Here is a 17,183-nt window from a genome sequence, read left to right on the forward strand (position 1 = left end):
TCATATCGTTGACTACAGGCCAATGTCATATACCTATAACTATCATATCTTTGAGTACAGGCCAATGTCATATACCTATAAATATCATATCGTTGACTACAGGCCAATGTCATATACCTACAACTATTATATCGTTGACTACAGACCGGTGTCATATACCTATCACTCTCATATCCTCAACTACAGGCCAATGTCATATACCTATAACTCTCATATCGTTGACTACAGACCAATGTCATATACCTATAACTCTCATATCATTGACTACAGACCAATGTCATATACTTATTACTATTATATCGTTGACTACAGGCCAATGTCATATACCTATAACTCTCATATCGTTGACTACAGGCCAATGCCATATACCTATAACTCTCATATCGTTGACTACAGACCAATGTCATATACCTATAAATATCATATCGTTGACTACAGACCAATTCATATACCTATAACTATCATATCGTTGACTACAGACCAATGTCATATACCTATAACTATCATATCGTTGACTACAGGCCAATGTCATATACCTATAACTATCATATCGTTGACTACAGACCAATGTCATATACCTATAACTCTCATATCGTTGACTACAGGCCAATGTCATATACCTATAACTCTCATATTGTTGACTGCAGACCGGTGTCATATACCTATCACTCTCATATCGTTGACTACAGACCAATGTCATATACCTATAACTCTCATATCGTTGACTACAGACCAATGTAATATACCTATAACTATCATATCGTTGACTACAGACCAATGTCATATACCTATAACTCTCATATCGTTGACTACAGGCCAATGTCATTTACCTACAACTATTATATCGTTGACTACAGACCGGTGTCATATACCTATCACTCTCATATCCTCAACTACAGGCCAATGTCATATACCTATAACTATCATATCGTTGACTACAGACCAATGTCATATACCTATAACTACCATATCGTTGACTACAGGCCAATGTCATATACCTATAACTCTCATATCGTTGACTACAGACCAATGTAATATACCTATAACTATCATATCGTTGACTACAGACCAATGTCATATACCTATAACTCTCATATCGTTGACTACAGGCCAATGTCATATACCTATAACTATCATATCGTTGACTTCAGGCCAATGTCATATACCTATAACTATCATATCATTGACTACAGACCAATGTCATATACCTATAACTCTCATATCGTTGACTACAGGCCAATGTCATATACCTACAAGTATTATATCGTTGACTGCAGGCCAATGTCATATACCTACAACTATTATATCGTCAAGTACAGACCAATGTCATATACCTATAACTCTCATATCGTTGACTACAGACCAATGTAATATACCTATAACTATCATATCGTTGACTACAGACCAATGTCATATACCTATAACTCTCATATCGTTGACTACAGGCCAATGTCATATACCTACAACTATTATATCGTTGACTACAGACCAATGTCATATACCTATAACTATCATATCGTTGACTACAGACCGGTGTCATATACCTATCACTCTCATATCCTCAACTACAGGCCAATGTCATATACCTATAACTCTCATATCGTTGACTACAGACCAATGTCATATACCTATAACTCTCATATCGTTGACTACAGGCCAATGTCATATACCTACAAGTATTATATCGTTGACTGCAGGCCAATGTCATATACCTACAACTATTATATCGTCAAGTACAGACCAATGTCATATACCTATAACTCTCATATCGTTGACTACAGACCAATGTAATATACCTATAACTATCATATCGTTGACTACAGACCAATGTCATATACCTATAACTATCATATCGTTGACTACAGACCAATGTCATATACCTATAACTCTCATATCGTTGACTACAGGCCAATGTCATATACCTATAACTATCATATCGTTGACTACAGGCCAGTGTCATTTATTTGTTACTATCATATCGTTGACTACAGGCCAATGTCATATACCTGTATAATTGCTGACTACAGACCGATGTATATCTAAATTGCCAGATTCCACCTCTCGTATCACTTGTGTTTGCTTCACACAAAATGGTGGCGCCCAGTCAGGACGTTCTGATCGATGATCAAGTTCTATATCATGATAAAACGGGTCTTACATCGCGAAATGCATCAAATCAAGTGAGCACCTTGATTAAAAACATGAAAAGATTTGGAAAATATCTGCTGACAACGAGTTGGCGGTGCACATGCTTTGCAAATCCTGCAATCGACCGAAATCTGCACGACAGTTTACGAACCGGATTTCGATTTCGGTGCGCGATTTTGATTGGACTATGCATAGACTCGTTAGTCCAGCCAAAATGTAACTCCAAAATACCAGCCTAGTTTGGCAAGGGTGGAAACTGGACTTGTATGGTCAGTTTACTCTCTTGCCTCGGGAAGATGTGGGATACCATACCCTATAGATGTTTGTGTTTGTTAGTCATTAAAACGGCATATTTCTCATTTATGCGAGATGACGTTCAGTCATACGAAGGCACGTCACCAAAAAGTGACTGATTTACTATCAATACAATGTCAGTGTTTTTACTGAGTGCTGCATGCGTGATGAGGTGTTTTGCTGCATGCACCTAGGGGTGTAATCGGGGGAAATACAATTGTAAGCACATAAATGCCGTAATAGAGAAGATTTATGATTTTATATGCTCCGAGGAAAGGTTATTATTTTCCAAAGCACTTGTTTTGTTTTTTTGGGCTACGCAGACGTTACGCCACTGGCATCCTTGTGTATTCAGCTGTGTTCACAAAAACGCCACACTCAGCAATATTCCAGCTATATGACGACGGTCTGTAAATAAACGAGTCTGGAGCGGACAATCAAGTGATTGACATCATGAGCATCGATCCACTCAATTGGGATACGATGACATGCATCAACCAAGTCAGCGAGCCTGACCACCCAATCCCGTTATTCGCCTCTTACGACAAGCATGGGTTGCTGAAGATCAATTCACTCGTCTAAGGCGCCGCGATTCGCTGTGCAGAGCTGTGTCCCTTGGGCACGCCAGAAACCTAAGATTGTGGGTTCGAATCCCGGTTCGCCGAAATTATGTTTCTAGGTTTGTCAGCACCATACCCGTGCTCGTGGGTTTCACCGAAGTAGTAAACGTCTGAGACCTGCATCACTTCGGGCTTTCCTCCTACATTAAGCTGACACGCCCTGATATATAATGTTAAAAGCGGCGTCAAACCCAACTCACTCACTCACTAATCAGCAACGGAGAAGGGTATGGTTATATGACTATGGCGTTATCACCATTTCAAAATCACAAAGAAGTCTCTTCATATCATCTTATGTCTTTACTGGAATGTTTAACCTCCTTTAAATGAGATAAAGGATACAACATTGTACACGTACGTAACTTATATCCCGGGCTGTTATGTTGGGATATCTGTCCTTCAATCACAGGAGTCCATCAGTGGGTCCACAACACTTTATTTGTGGTATATCAGTTACAGCATGTGCATAATCACGTTTGTGGTGATGGGACAGACATGGCCAGGCAGCATATCAGAGGCGTCAGAGAGCCAACCTGCCTAGCCGCTGTCCGAGGGTCAAGTCCCGACTAACAGAAAGCGTACTACCTTTAACCCTCACTGTCAGACTGCCATGTATCGTGTTACGTTACATACATGGTCAGCCTGCAGTATTCCGCACCTCATCCACAATGTTAAGCTTCAGTGGCCAACCGGCCATTCTCTGGCACTAATTAGGAGCCACTGACCTGCACATGACTCCGTGCTGTTTGCCATAGTAATAATAGTCCAGCTGCTGTTATAATTTGATTTGGGCAACGATGTGAATATTTATCTATATATATATTTAACTTATTTAACTCAGGGAATATATAAGACATATACATATTCCCTGTTAAAACCTATACTCTGCCAAACTGCCTACGATATACGCCCTTTCTGTAAAGAAGGACGTGTCCCACGTCCTTATAAAGCATTGTGAATGAGGTAGGGATTAAATTACAATATACATGATACAAGTTAAATACTAAAGCATGAAACATGTTAAATTAATATAATAGGGTAGAGACGGTATAGCTATACCATTCAGATTGTACTGATGTGACAAATTATACAAGGATTCGTATCAACCATGGTTGATTCACAAAGTTTAAATGATGAATTCATATTAAAATTGAACAACATCCACGGTAAGCTGTATATTATTAATCCATAAGTTAGTATAATAATAACAATAGTTTCAAAATAGGAAAGCAGACTGAGATATATGCTGTGGAACCCGATTTTCTTTTTGCTACAACAGACGGCACATTACAATGTGTTAATTAACACCAGATTACGTCAAGTACATGGATCAACACAATAAAATAAAGTACACCATGTATAAATAACATTGTTACACAAATACGTTTCCACTGAGCAGTGAGGTAGAAAATATTTTTTTAAAAATAGAGCTTTACAGGAATCATGGTAAGGTGCCATGTACCAATTCACCGTCACTAATAATATACACGACGCTCAAGTCTCACACAGTTGCTCGCTAATAGCTTATCATTCTAACGGTAAATGATCAGTCACACCTATAAATGCTCTCTCTCTCTCTCACTCACTCTCTCTTTCTCTCTCTCGCGTACGTACTTTTAACTCTCCCCTTTCTACCTGTCTCTCATCTACTCTCATCACATCACACCATTCAAGTCAACTATACAACCTATTAATACATCATATCAGGTTTACGAGCATCCTCATACACATCATAAATATATATCATAAACATCATTACATTTATCATAAGCATCATTTTCAATTTCAGGCGCATAATATTTCTCTTACACTACTGCTCATGACTAACAAAACATTACGAGCCGATCTCAGGCGTACTTGAAACACACAATGTCATTCATACATCAAATAGCAGTGAAACAACGCCCTAATCAAATTGATATATTTTAGTGCATATTACTAAACGTCGGGAAGGGGCACAGGCTACTAAGTTGACGGGACATATACACACAGGTGTATGCTACAGCTGAGAGAAAAAGGAACAGGGACAGAAAATTGTATACATGTACAAAGAAAGCGTTAAGTGGTGGCAGAAAGTAATTAACAGGGGTCCACTTGCCGTAAAAACACGTCACTATTGTAAGATGTGACGGAAACCTTTTCACAAAGCTGCAAAGCGTCCAAATTGTGGATTCCGTGGCACAGTTGAAAGGCAGTGTGGTCAACTGTTCTCCGAATTCACAATGTTAGTTGCTGTTTTGACGTGAGTTGTGATGTGGACCCAGGATGGATGGATATCACCGGACTTGTGGGGAGATTTCGCTCACGAACGTTGTTGCAGAGAGGTTCCGAGATCTTGGATTCCACCATGTATCCCGGGCTGTTATGTTTGGATATCTGTCCTTCAAACACAGGAGTCCATCAGTGGGTCCACAACACTTTATTTGTGGTATATCAGTTACAGCATGTGCATAATCACGTTTGTGGTGATGGGACAGACATGGCCAGGCAGCATATCAGAGGCGTCAGAGAGCCAACCTGCCTAGCCGCTGTCCGAGGGTCAAGTCCCGACTAACAGAAAGCGTACTACCTTTAACCCTCACTGTCAGACTGCCATGTATCGTGTTACGTTACATACATGGTCAGCCTGCAGTATTCCGCACCTCATCCACAATGTTAAGCTTCAGTGGCCAACCGGCCATTCTCTGGCACTAATTAGGAGCCACTGACCTGCACATGACTCCGTGCTGTTTGCCATAGTAATAATAGTCCAGCTGCTGTTATAATTTGATTTGGGCAACGATGTGAATATTTATCTATATATATATTTAACTAATTTAACTCAGGGAATATATAAGACATATACATATTCCCTGTTAAAACCTATACTCTGCCAAACTGCCTACGATACTTACATAGGTTTTTAGTATCAATTTGCAATTTTTGATTAGAAGTTCCAAATATTAAACTGTTAGCGGTCAATATCAATTTCTTTATTCAGTATAAAGGCCACAGGCCCATGTACAAATACATATTGACATATAGGATATACATATTGGTGCAACATTAAACAAGTATTACAAAAGGGATGAACGTAATACAATAGCCTCTATAATACATTTACAGCATTGAAGTAAATCAGTGAGATTGCCTGAGCCTATATGCTTAAATAACTGAGATTTACAATATATATTTGGAATGTGTTTCTGTCTGATATCATCATATAATGGGCATGATAGCATAAAATGTAATTGAGTTTCAATGATGTTCTTACAAAATGGACAAAATCGAAATTAAAATCAATATTACTTTTTCTTCCAATATTCACCATGATATTTAATTCTCCAATTCTTAATAGTGATAACATTCTTCTTGGTTCTTTACAAGTGATTTTTAAAATATACGGTTCAATAACAAATGCTGTTTTGAGTGAAGGAATAACATTCTAGATGTTTATAATCATTAACTTGGGAATGCCATGTTTGTATATAACAATCTTTAACTCTTTGTGAAAACTCACATATAAATAAATCAGTGTGACCAACAGATTGATTTTCCCATACAAAACCAAACCATATAAATACAAAATATTCTTAATGTTAGTAGCCCATGTAACTTTCATTTGACATAGTGGTTAGTTTACACCAATATTTCAAACAATGTACATAAGTCTCACAATACAATTTATAGCGTCCACATTCACCCAAAAAAAGCAACATTAGTACAAGATTTCCCGACACCAAGTAAATATTTACAAAATTTAGTTTGTATGGCTTCTAAAACATTCCAATTGTGGGTTCCCCAGATTTCTGAACAGTAAAATAATATTGGTTATATTTGTGTATCAAACATTTGAAACAATATTGGTAAAGGAAGGGATTTAAGTTTAATGTTTCTGGACTAAAGTTTGCAAACATTTTGACCATGATAATCGGTTTGAAAATACAGCACCTAAATAACTATATGTTCCTATCTTTTTATGTACATCATCATGAAACCATTTTTCAACATTTTTAAGTTTTCCACCATTTCGGAAAACTAATATTTCAGTTTTATCAAAGTTAACTTTCATACCCCATTTTTTACAAAAAGAAGATAAAACATTAATTTTTCTTTGCAAACCAATAACTGAGTCATCAAATATACATAGATCATCAGCATACAACAATAAAAACAGATCATTGAAATCTTCTCCGACAAATATACCTCTTCCACCATACGTCTGTAATGAGTCTTCCAATTGATTGATAAACATAGAAAATAAAAGAGGACTCAAAACGCAACCTTGTCTAACTCCACTAAGACATTCGAAATAATCTGATAAAGAAAAGTTATCAAGTTTCACACAAGAAATTGTTGTTGCATAAATATCACGTATCATATTCAACATCTTTCCATTGATACAATTTGTAGATATAACATACCATAGCGAATCTCTATTCACCGATTCAAAAGCCTTTTGAAAATCAACATATATACAATAAAATCTACCTTTTGATTTAGACAAGTATTTTTGGATAAGGCACTGTAGAGAAAAAACCATTATCAACTGTAGAATATCCTTCGCGAAAACCCGCCTGACACTCTGGTAATTTGTCATAAAAACATACAAGATCGTTGTGTCTTTTGTTAAGAATAAAAGTAAATATTTTCCCACATATGTCCATCAAAGAAATGCCTCTCTAATTATTAACATCCCTTGTACTTCCTTTCTAATGTAAAGGGAATATAATACTCTTTGACCACTTTGGAGGATATGTCCCTTTCGTAAATATGAAATTGAACAAAATCTTAAGGTAAGGTAACAAAATACTCGCACTCGCACCACATAGACCTCAGGGGGAATGCCGTCAGGGCCAGGTGCTTTATTATTTTTTAAAGATGAAATAGCAAAGACGATCTCCTCTTCAGTTAAGGGCTGGTTTATCATGTCATTTATACCCTCATCAATCTCCAAATTATCTATATCATCAATATAACTACTGAGAAAAGACATGAATTCTGTATCTGTAACATTTTCTTGAATATTGAGCACCCGAGTAAAGTATTCAATCCATGCTTTACTGCTTATATCGCCTTGGCGTTTATTACTGGGATTTCTAAGAATGGACTTTACATAAGACCAAAAGGCTTTGGGATTTTGCTTACTAGAGTTGACAATATCTACAGCAAGTGTATTTACATAGACGGATGATTTAGAACGACAAACCTCTCTATACTCATTTCTTGTCCCTCTAAAACTATGCAAAAAATCAAGATTTCCTGACAATCTAAACTTATCAAGGTACATATACTTCTCAGTTTTTAATGAGTCACATTATCGGTGTTGCGTAGCAAATGCCTTTGTCAAACCATGCTGTTATGTCATCATATTGTTTCCTGTATTTGTCAACATCCCACAGTCTTTTGCACGCTTCACACATCGCCTGAGCCTCTAGTCTATGCGACCGCCAAACAATGACATCATCTTTCTTACGTATGTATTCTTCATATACAGGTTTGTATTTATCCTTTCTCTTCAAATATGCCGTGTATTTGGTTTCATTGTTGGCAAGTTGTTTGATAAAAACGGCTAATTGTTCAGCAGATTTAAAATCCATTGCATTTATGTAAGTATTGTTTTCAGCATGTTTAGTATAATCAGCACCCCCACGAGTTATCAAAATGAAGTTGAGTCCGTAATATAGAAAGAATTTTTCTGTTACATAATCTTTACAAAATGCATTTTCAAAAGACAGATAAAATTTATACTTTGCGCTTAACATCTCGAAACATGCCGGGCCATCACTCCTTGGACATTTATGGTTTCCACAAGCACCATATACGTCGACTTGGACGTACTTCTTCAACTCCTTAACATAGTCCATTCTTTTGCTTTCTGTTTTACAATTACTTACCATCCATGCAATTGTGCCCTTTTTTCGTTTAAAAATCGCAGAATAATCTTTATCTATGGTGTGATTTCTAGCTTGTAAAACACCATAAGGAGCAGGGATATCACTATCGTTTCTGTAATCAATTGTCCAGTTGAACACATTCTTCCAACTCTGTAGCCAAATACTTCTTTTTCCAACCCAACTCGTCCGTGGTGATTCGTGGTTATGTAGAATCCAAACTTGGTCTTTGTACCGCTGTGGTGGAGTTTTCAACTTCAGGAAAAGCGCAGCAAACATCACGGCACTGCTTCTTTGTAAATACGACTGATTTGTAGTCATGCGACAGTTCACTTCCGGGCAACCACGAAGCGTAGATAACTCGTCCATGACCGGTTGATACCTTGTCTTGGCATACAACAAAATTATCTTTGGGTTCTCAAGGACATTGTCTCGGGGATGTGACCTCGATGAGTAGTTAAGTGCACGCGCAATAAGAACTATCTTCTTTGTCTCAGATTTCGACGTCATCAGCTCCCTTGAAAGGGCGAAAAGTCCCACCATGATCGTACATGTGAGCACTAATCCGTAGAAGCAACATGGAATCTGTAAATTGATAAGTCTATTTGTTATGTATTGGTAGGAACACAATTTCACTAAATAGACTAATAGACGCTATGAGGTCCCAACCAATGACATCGTCATGTAGCTGTGCGCAGAAAGGGGGGTGTGGGTGTAATTTGTGAGCAGTTAGATACAAATAATTGCAAGCAACGGTTAATTGCTGAATTGTCCTAACTTGGAACACATAACTACTTCCTTTAAGGGTCATTGGGGTAGCCTGGTGGTTAAAGCGTTCGTTTGTCACATCGATGGACGGGTTTGACTCCCCACAGGGGTACAACGTGTAAAGCCCATTTCTGGTGTTCCCCGCCGTGATATTGCTGGAATATTGCCCAAAGCGGAGTAAAACCATACTCACTCACTCAGTAGTTCAAGGTAATAGCAGTGTACATTTCTCTTTCTACCTGATCATGTCAATAGTGGAAATTATATGAATGGATCACTGTAATTCAGTGATGACCCCAGGTGTTCGCGAAAAGGGTAAGCATGTCCTTCCCCTCCGGTAGCGCATGCCACTCACACTCACACAATTTCCATGAAAGGGCATGAAAAAAATAAAATCTCAATTGTCTGTCGAAACAGATTCCACTGGTGTTAAAAGGCAAAATAGTGGAGAAGATTATATGAATGGATAAGTGAAACACCCGGTGCTCACGAAAAGGGTAAACATCAACGACAGGCGTGCTCCGAGCTACCACCTTAAACAGACAGTCAATGCAGGCAACACTTCATTCGACAAGCAGAAACATACCTTGCACCCTTTCAGTGTGAAAGTACACGCCCCTCGGATCCAAGACCTTATACTTGTCCAGTGTAGCATCGTCATCGTTCTTTCACGAGAACTAGAAATATGTAGGAATTGCATTCATAATTCTCTTTTCACAATAAGGATTTTTTTCCATAAAACTTTAACTAAAATAACAACCGAGATAGTACTGAATACCCTGCGATAGTAACCAGACTGTTAACTCGATTCGTTTGCATACACGCATGTGTTTACCTTCCTGTATTGGAGAAAATTAAAAAGATGCACATACACAACAACGAAAAGTCTTTTACGTTATTTATAGGTTATTTCGCAAAACTCCACAGTCGGAGTTGCCCCTTTTATGGGAGTTAAGCCCCCTTTACACAAGGCTTCGACCTTTGTGCCACCTTTGAGCGATCAAAAACTGGCCAGGACGCTCAATGGTCGCCTAAACCCAGAAAATCGTGTTTCTATGTAACTGCTCCAGCAGTTGTTCAGCAGTAACTACTCGAGTTGTTCAGCGTCTGCAACCAAAATGAAACACTGCAGGTTCACGCCCTCTATTGATAGGCAGGCTGAGAAGGCACAACAGGTAGCTCAAAGGAGTTAGAATAGAGGCAGAAGCATTGCCATGGTGTCTCAAGGGTTGCTGTGGTCGCCGAATGGAGGCACAGCGGTCGCCACAGTCATCGTTCAATGCACGCTGTTGATCGCCCAAAGGAGGCACAAGGGAGGCAGAAGCGTAGCCCATGATTGACGGGAAAATATTTCAGCAGAACGCATCTGTTACCTGGCGACAATTGAGCGACCACTTTGCCTTTATTCTGCAACAGCGACAATGCTTGTGCTTCCCTACTGCCTACTTTGAGCCACATTTGAGCAACCAACCTCCTCGGCGACCTTTGTGCGACTGTTTTGAACATGTTCAAAAATTGCCGGCGACCATGGCGTTCATGGCGATGCCTGAACCTCCTGTGTACTACATTGGAACAACCTAGGCAACCATTCTGCCTCCTTTGAGCCTCCAACAACAACCTGGCAAATTTTATGGTCGCACACGGGAGGCACAAACGTCGCCATCCTGTGTAAAGGCCCCATTATTAGTTTATGGCCTGCGTTTTGATGTGAGTTATGTAAATATCTACCACATATATACGTAGCGGATTCTTACAAAAGTTTGCAGATCGGTTTTTCGATTCATACCTCAATGAACAGGAAAATAATACACAGTCAATGCTTATAATTAAATTCGACAACGTAAAACATGTTTCAGCTACAATAGTTTAACAAAAAACTGTTGTATGTATCAAAACAGGCAAAAATGACGAGATTGATAAACATTCCAGGTGTAGGAATACAAACTGTGGCGTGACATGAATCAGGTGATCGTTTAATTAATGCACATAACTTGACACGCCTACACAGTCAGTAGCCAATCAACGGAGAGTAGGATCAAAACAATGTTCATTGGACCTGCCAATTAAGGCAAGAGGCGAAAAGAACTGCAACAGTCAGACTATAACAAACCTGAAGAAATATGTCCGGGAGAAGTCGGCTGTTTCAAATTACATGGACAGTTATCGCCAGATTCAAACATTACTTCCCTGATTACGGTAAAACAAAGTTGGAAAAATGCTAGTTATAAATGAAACCCGAAGACATGAAAGTTGAACCCACTCGCGAGGGGGAAAAAACAGGCGAGCGAGCCTGCACGTTTGCAGTTTCATTCATTCTCGGCCTTCGGTTTCAAATGGTAGTTTGGACAATGAATATGCATCAAAGTCGCTAAATGTCCTGTGCATGACGATACACATAAGCAGAAGGGGAATTCCCTCGACTGTAATATTAGGGTTCCCCGACATTCCGCAGTTATACAAGTAGTGCGCCTCGATGGATTCATACAGTTTGCACATGGGTTTATCGATTCATTATAACAGGTGACCAATTCAGCTAATCAGAATACAGGAATTTCAATGAACACAACAAAAATTTAATTATCTAGTTTTGAATAGTATATATTTAGGAGATAAACATACTGTTACCTGTAGATTTGATCACGCTAAATTGAATTTTGAACCAACTAAATAAAACGCGAACTCTTTGGTGTAAACAAATAGATTGAGTGAAGCGGCATGGGTTGAGTCCAGTGTTTAGTGTGGGTTGACGATCGGAATTACGGAATCAACGACAACAGCCTTGAACAAAATATGGCGCTGTACATGCTCGAGCAGTTTGTTTACACCGTAATACTTCACTCGAACATATAACAGCTTTCGTTCTACATCGCGCGTCACCATTACGACGTCATATCGCTCATTGTGACACAAATGATATCACGTCACAGTCGAATATAGAAAAGCGCCAAACAGACCGATCCAGTCTGTCAATCAAAACTAGCGCATGCGTGAGTTTGATCCAATCAGAAGGCCGGGCGCGCTTTGCGGATTTGTCAAACTTACTTCCGGGGTCAAATGATGCTCGAGAAGCGACGTGCGATTAGATGTATACCCTTACCCAAACCCACAAGGAAAATGTTTGAGGCTGATCGAGGTGTGCGGTAGGCCTCAACATCAGTAAAATGTCGCCACCATCTTCCAAAACTCTCTGTTGTCCCCAAAACATACATGACATTATCTTTGTAGATTTCTATCGTGTTTTCTGCACGAAATGTATTGCCACACAGCCTTTGAATATTGTAGTAACCGCATCTGTGCATTTTGTAACCTTTAATTGTAGATATAATTGTGTAAATATTCCTTACGACATTGACTGAAAAAAGGACTATTCTATGAATATTAGCTTCCGCTGTGACGCGGCCGTCAAATCGGCTGTTTTAATCAGAGGGTGTTTATTGTGATTTGACAAGTTTTGATTGACCAATCAGAATCGATTCATATGCATAAAAAGAGATCAGCAAGGAGGGAGTATAGGTGGTGGTACACATGGGGTTGCCTACTTCAGTGTCTAAAGGTCCTCTATCCAAATTTAAGTTTGTCGTAAGGAATAGTAGTGTAGAAAGTTGAAAAATCAAATGTTTTGACACAATTCAAACGAGAAGTCAAGTAAATCCTTAGATTGTTGAGAATCCAGACGGGTATTAATTCTGTGAATATAATGAAATTGTCTTCCTTGATCGGACTCAGGATTATGGTTCATCTTTCAGATAAGGATTTGGTGGTACAACGCACTATCGAAAAAAACATAACGACGTTTTGAACAGCATTTTGGTCACATCACGGCATGTCAGACAGCTCGGTGTGGGAGGAGAGCCCCAAGAGATGCAGGTCGTATTAGTTCTGTGAATATAATGAAAATGACACCCCTCAGAGATGCAGGTCTTAAACGTTTAACACACGTGGCAAGTCAATCGTAAACCACAGAAAAATACGGGAACATATGGTACAAGTGAATCAAAAAGAATTACATCATTTTTGTGATTGATGCGTCAAATTTGAAAATGTCCTCCGAATGTCTATACGGCCCGTGAAGATAAGGGTTAGAATAGGTCTTGAGCAAACTAAGCTTAAGGTAAATATCGACTGTGTGATCCATGTCATTCCCATTTGCGGGTCCCATTTGTGTAGATTGGTGCTCATGATCCAGACTTGATTATTTACAGACCGACGTCATATAGCTGAGTGCGGCGTTAAACAACAAACAAATAAACATGTCTATACCGAAACACGGCTTTAAACTTTTGTGAGGCTTTGAATGTTGTAATATAGTCCCATTGCTGACGTACTGCAGTCCCATTGGTGTGGCAATACAATACACATTCGTGTGAAAATTCGTGTATTTTCCTCATACTCCCTTGGGAAAAACAAACTTCTTAAACACGTTTCGTACAGTCATTAAGCATATCCATTCAACGCTCTCTCTAAATTCAAAGCGATCCTACCTGTGTTTGGTGTCTTCTCATTTCCTGGTAAACGCAGTTCTTAAGTTAATCCAGTTAATCCAGTTACCTTACGTCTACAGTGCCCGACTATCAGTGAGTCGTCATTGCTCTGCAATCCTCCTGTCTATCTACCTGCTGGTGCCAGTGCCGCGTGTTTTCATTGCCAACAAACAACAGGTGACTTATCCCTGCATGTGAACACATGGGGAGTTGATTTATGTTATGACTCATAACCCGTCAGAGATACGTAAATCGTTAAAAGGTCGGGCGTGATTTTGCAAACACTGATAATTCATGTATGAGCTTCTGTGATAACAGAACCCGCCTGCCATTGTTCGCATAATGTGGAAACAATTGAAGTATTAAAATATTCATCAAGCTTAATATGAAATTAATGGGGTACTAGTAACCATTCCGCCAAGCCAAATGGGACGTTTTTTTCAAATTTGCGACTAATAATGAAAATATACAAGACAAATATTCGTACGCAGGGAACATTCCGAAAGGTTTCCGGAATTCAATCCCATTCAACAACGTATTTAGTCAATCACATTGAAGCACATACAGGCATTATTTATACACTGGTTATACTCTAACAAACGCTTCTGGCTTTTTATATGGCAGACAAGGATGCGTTCATGGGAAGTTGAAGGTAGTTTGCATAAATTATTGAACAGTTTATAATGAAAGACCCAGTTGATGGTGACAATGCGTTTTTTTATGATAACCTATGGCCATGTAGTTATGTGACGTACTTTATCATAACTCAAGGTCATATAACATATAGATATGTGATGTATTTTGCCATAACTCAAGGTCATATTATATATAGTTATGTGACGTATTTTACGATAACACATGGTCATGTTATATCTAGATATGTGACATATTTTACTATAAGGTAATTCAACATAAAGATATGGTATATGGTTCACATTGACAAGCACGGTCAGTTTCTACATGACGGAAAAGTCATTGTCCCAACAACTGGGAAGTCGATCTTAAGAGAAACTTTGTGTTCTTGTAATGCTAGTAGAGAAGGGCAGTGGCAACTGAATCCAGGTCATTTTGGGGGGACACATACAGTTTGGTGATGTATTTTGCGTGATGCCGCAACAACTGGATGGTGTGATGTTGGTGCAGCAACAACTGGATGGTGGTGCAGCAACAACTGGATGGTGGTGCAGCAACAACTGGATGGTGTGATGTCGGTGCAGCAACAACTGGATGGTGTGATGTTGGCGCAGCAACAACTGGATGGTGGTGCAGCAACAACTGGATGGTGTGATGTCGGTGCAGCAACAACTGGATGGTGTGATGTCGGTGCAGCAACAACTGGATGGTGGTGCAGCAACAACTGGATGGTGTGATTGTGATGCAGCAACAACTGGATGGTGTGTTGGTGGTGCAGCAACAACTGGATGGTGTGATGGTGATGCAGCAACAACTGGATGGTGTGTTGGTGGTGCAGCAACAACTGGATGGTGTGATGATGGTGTGATTGTGGTATAGCATGGTGTGATGGTGGTGTGATGGTGGTGTAGAAACAACTGGATGGTGTGATGGTGGTGCAGCAACAACTGGATGGTGTGATGATGGTGTGATTGTGGTATAGCATGGTGTGATGGTGGTGTGATGGTGGTGTAGAAACAACTGGATGGTGTGTTGGTGGTGCAGCAACAACTGGATGGTGTGATGTCGGTGCAGCAACAACTGGATGGTGTGATGATGGTGTGATTGTGGTATAGCATGGTGTGATGGTGGTGTGATGGTGGTGTAGAAACAACTGGATGGTGTGTTGGTGGTGCAGCAACAACTGGATGGTGTGATGTCGGTGCAGCAACAACTGGATGGTGTGATGATGGTGTGATTGTGGTATAGCATGGTGTGATGGTGGTGTGATGGTGGTGTAGAAACAACTGGATGGTATGAAGGGGGTATGATGGTGGTGCAGCAACAACTGGATGGTGTGATGATGGTGTGATTGTGGTATAGCATGGTGTGATGGTGGTGTGATGGTGGTGTAGAAACAACTGGATGGTATGAAGGGGGTATGATGGTGGTGTAGAAACAACTGGATGGTGTGATGGTGGTGCAGCAACAACTGGATGGTGTGATGATGGTGTGATTGTGGTATAGCATGGTGTGATGGTGGTGTGATGGTGGTGTAGAAACAACTGGATGGTATGAAGGGGGTATGATGGTGGTGTAGAAACAACTGGATGGTGTGATGGTGGTGCAGCAACAACTGAGCCTGAGGGGAGTGATCTGAGCCTGAGGGGAGAGATCCGAGCCTGGGAGTGTGATCTTAGCCTAAGGGAGTGATCTGAGCCTGAGCCTGAGGGGAGTGATCTGAGCCGCGGGGGGAGGGAGTGATCTGAGTCTGAGGGGAGTGATCTGAGCCTGAGGGGAGTGATCTGAGCCTGGGGGAGAGATTCGAGCCTGAGGAGAGTATGATCTGAGCCTGGGTGTGTGATCTGAGCCGGGGTGGGGTGGGGGGTGGGGGGTGGGGGGTGATCTGAGCCTGGGGGTGGGGGGGTGGGGGTGTGTGATCTGAGCCTGAGGGGGTGATCTGAGCATGAGAGTGTGATCTGAGCCTGGGGGAGTCCCCTGGTGCTGGGGGAGTGCTCTGAGCCTAAAGTTGTGCACCAGTGATTAGAGGGGTAATGAGCTGACAACATATATAGTAGTCCTGCCTGCGTAAAATAAGATAAAGAAAAAAAAGAGACCACAATGACCATTTAACCTACTACAGTATAGTCAACAAGCAGTCACTGGATTTTTATAGTCAGTTAACTCCCTTGTCTCGAGAAGATGGCTATAGTAAGTTACTGACAACACATCGGCGGCTCCAGGGTCTCCGTCCCGCTTCGCGGGTGCCGAATTACTTGTTGAAGGCTTGCTTACTAGGTTTTTGACAGGAGTATTTCTTAGCCGTCGGGTTTTTACTAGTTGTCCATGAGTTGGACTACCAATGTTGGCGTGGGGTAGGCTCCTTA

General features: G+C 40.2%; 1 protein-coding gene across 2 annotated transcripts; it reads right to left on the reverse strand.

The window, feature by feature from the left end:
• Positions 1–3,481: 3,481 nt before the first annotated feature.
• On the reverse strand, positions 3,482–14,302 carry LOC124116003 (glycoprotein 3-alpha-L-fucosyltransferase A-like). Of its 2 annotated transcripts, XM_048389667.1 has the most exons (3): positions 14,185–14,302; positions 10,290–10,380; positions 3,482–9,520 (listed from the first exon to the last, which is right to left on the reverse strand). In XM_048389667.1, the coding sequence occupies exons 2-3, from the start codon at positions 10,362–10,364 to the stop codon at positions 8,354–8,356; spliced, it is 1,242 nt and encodes a 413-aa protein (XP_048245624.1). In that variant the 5' UTR covers positions 10,365–10,380; positions 14,185–14,302; the 3' UTR covers positions 3,482–8,353. The 2 variants fall into 2 exon arrangements, with proteins under 2 accessions (XP_048245624.1, XP_046333150.2); XM_046477194.2 differs by lacking the exon at positions 14,185–14,302 and having other exon boundaries at positions 10,290–10,451.
• Between the last annotated feature and the right edge of the window lie 2,881 nt (positions 14,303–17,183).

This window comes from Haliotis rufescens, unplaced genomic scaffold (genome assembly GCF_023055435.1).
Source record: "Haliotis rufescens isolate VD_foot unplaced genomic scaffold, xgHalRufe1.0.p SCAF_8, whole genome shotgun sequence".
Taxonomy (NCBI): domain Eukaryota; kingdom Metazoa; phylum Mollusca; class Gastropoda; order Lepetellida; family Haliotidae; genus Haliotis; species Haliotis rufescens.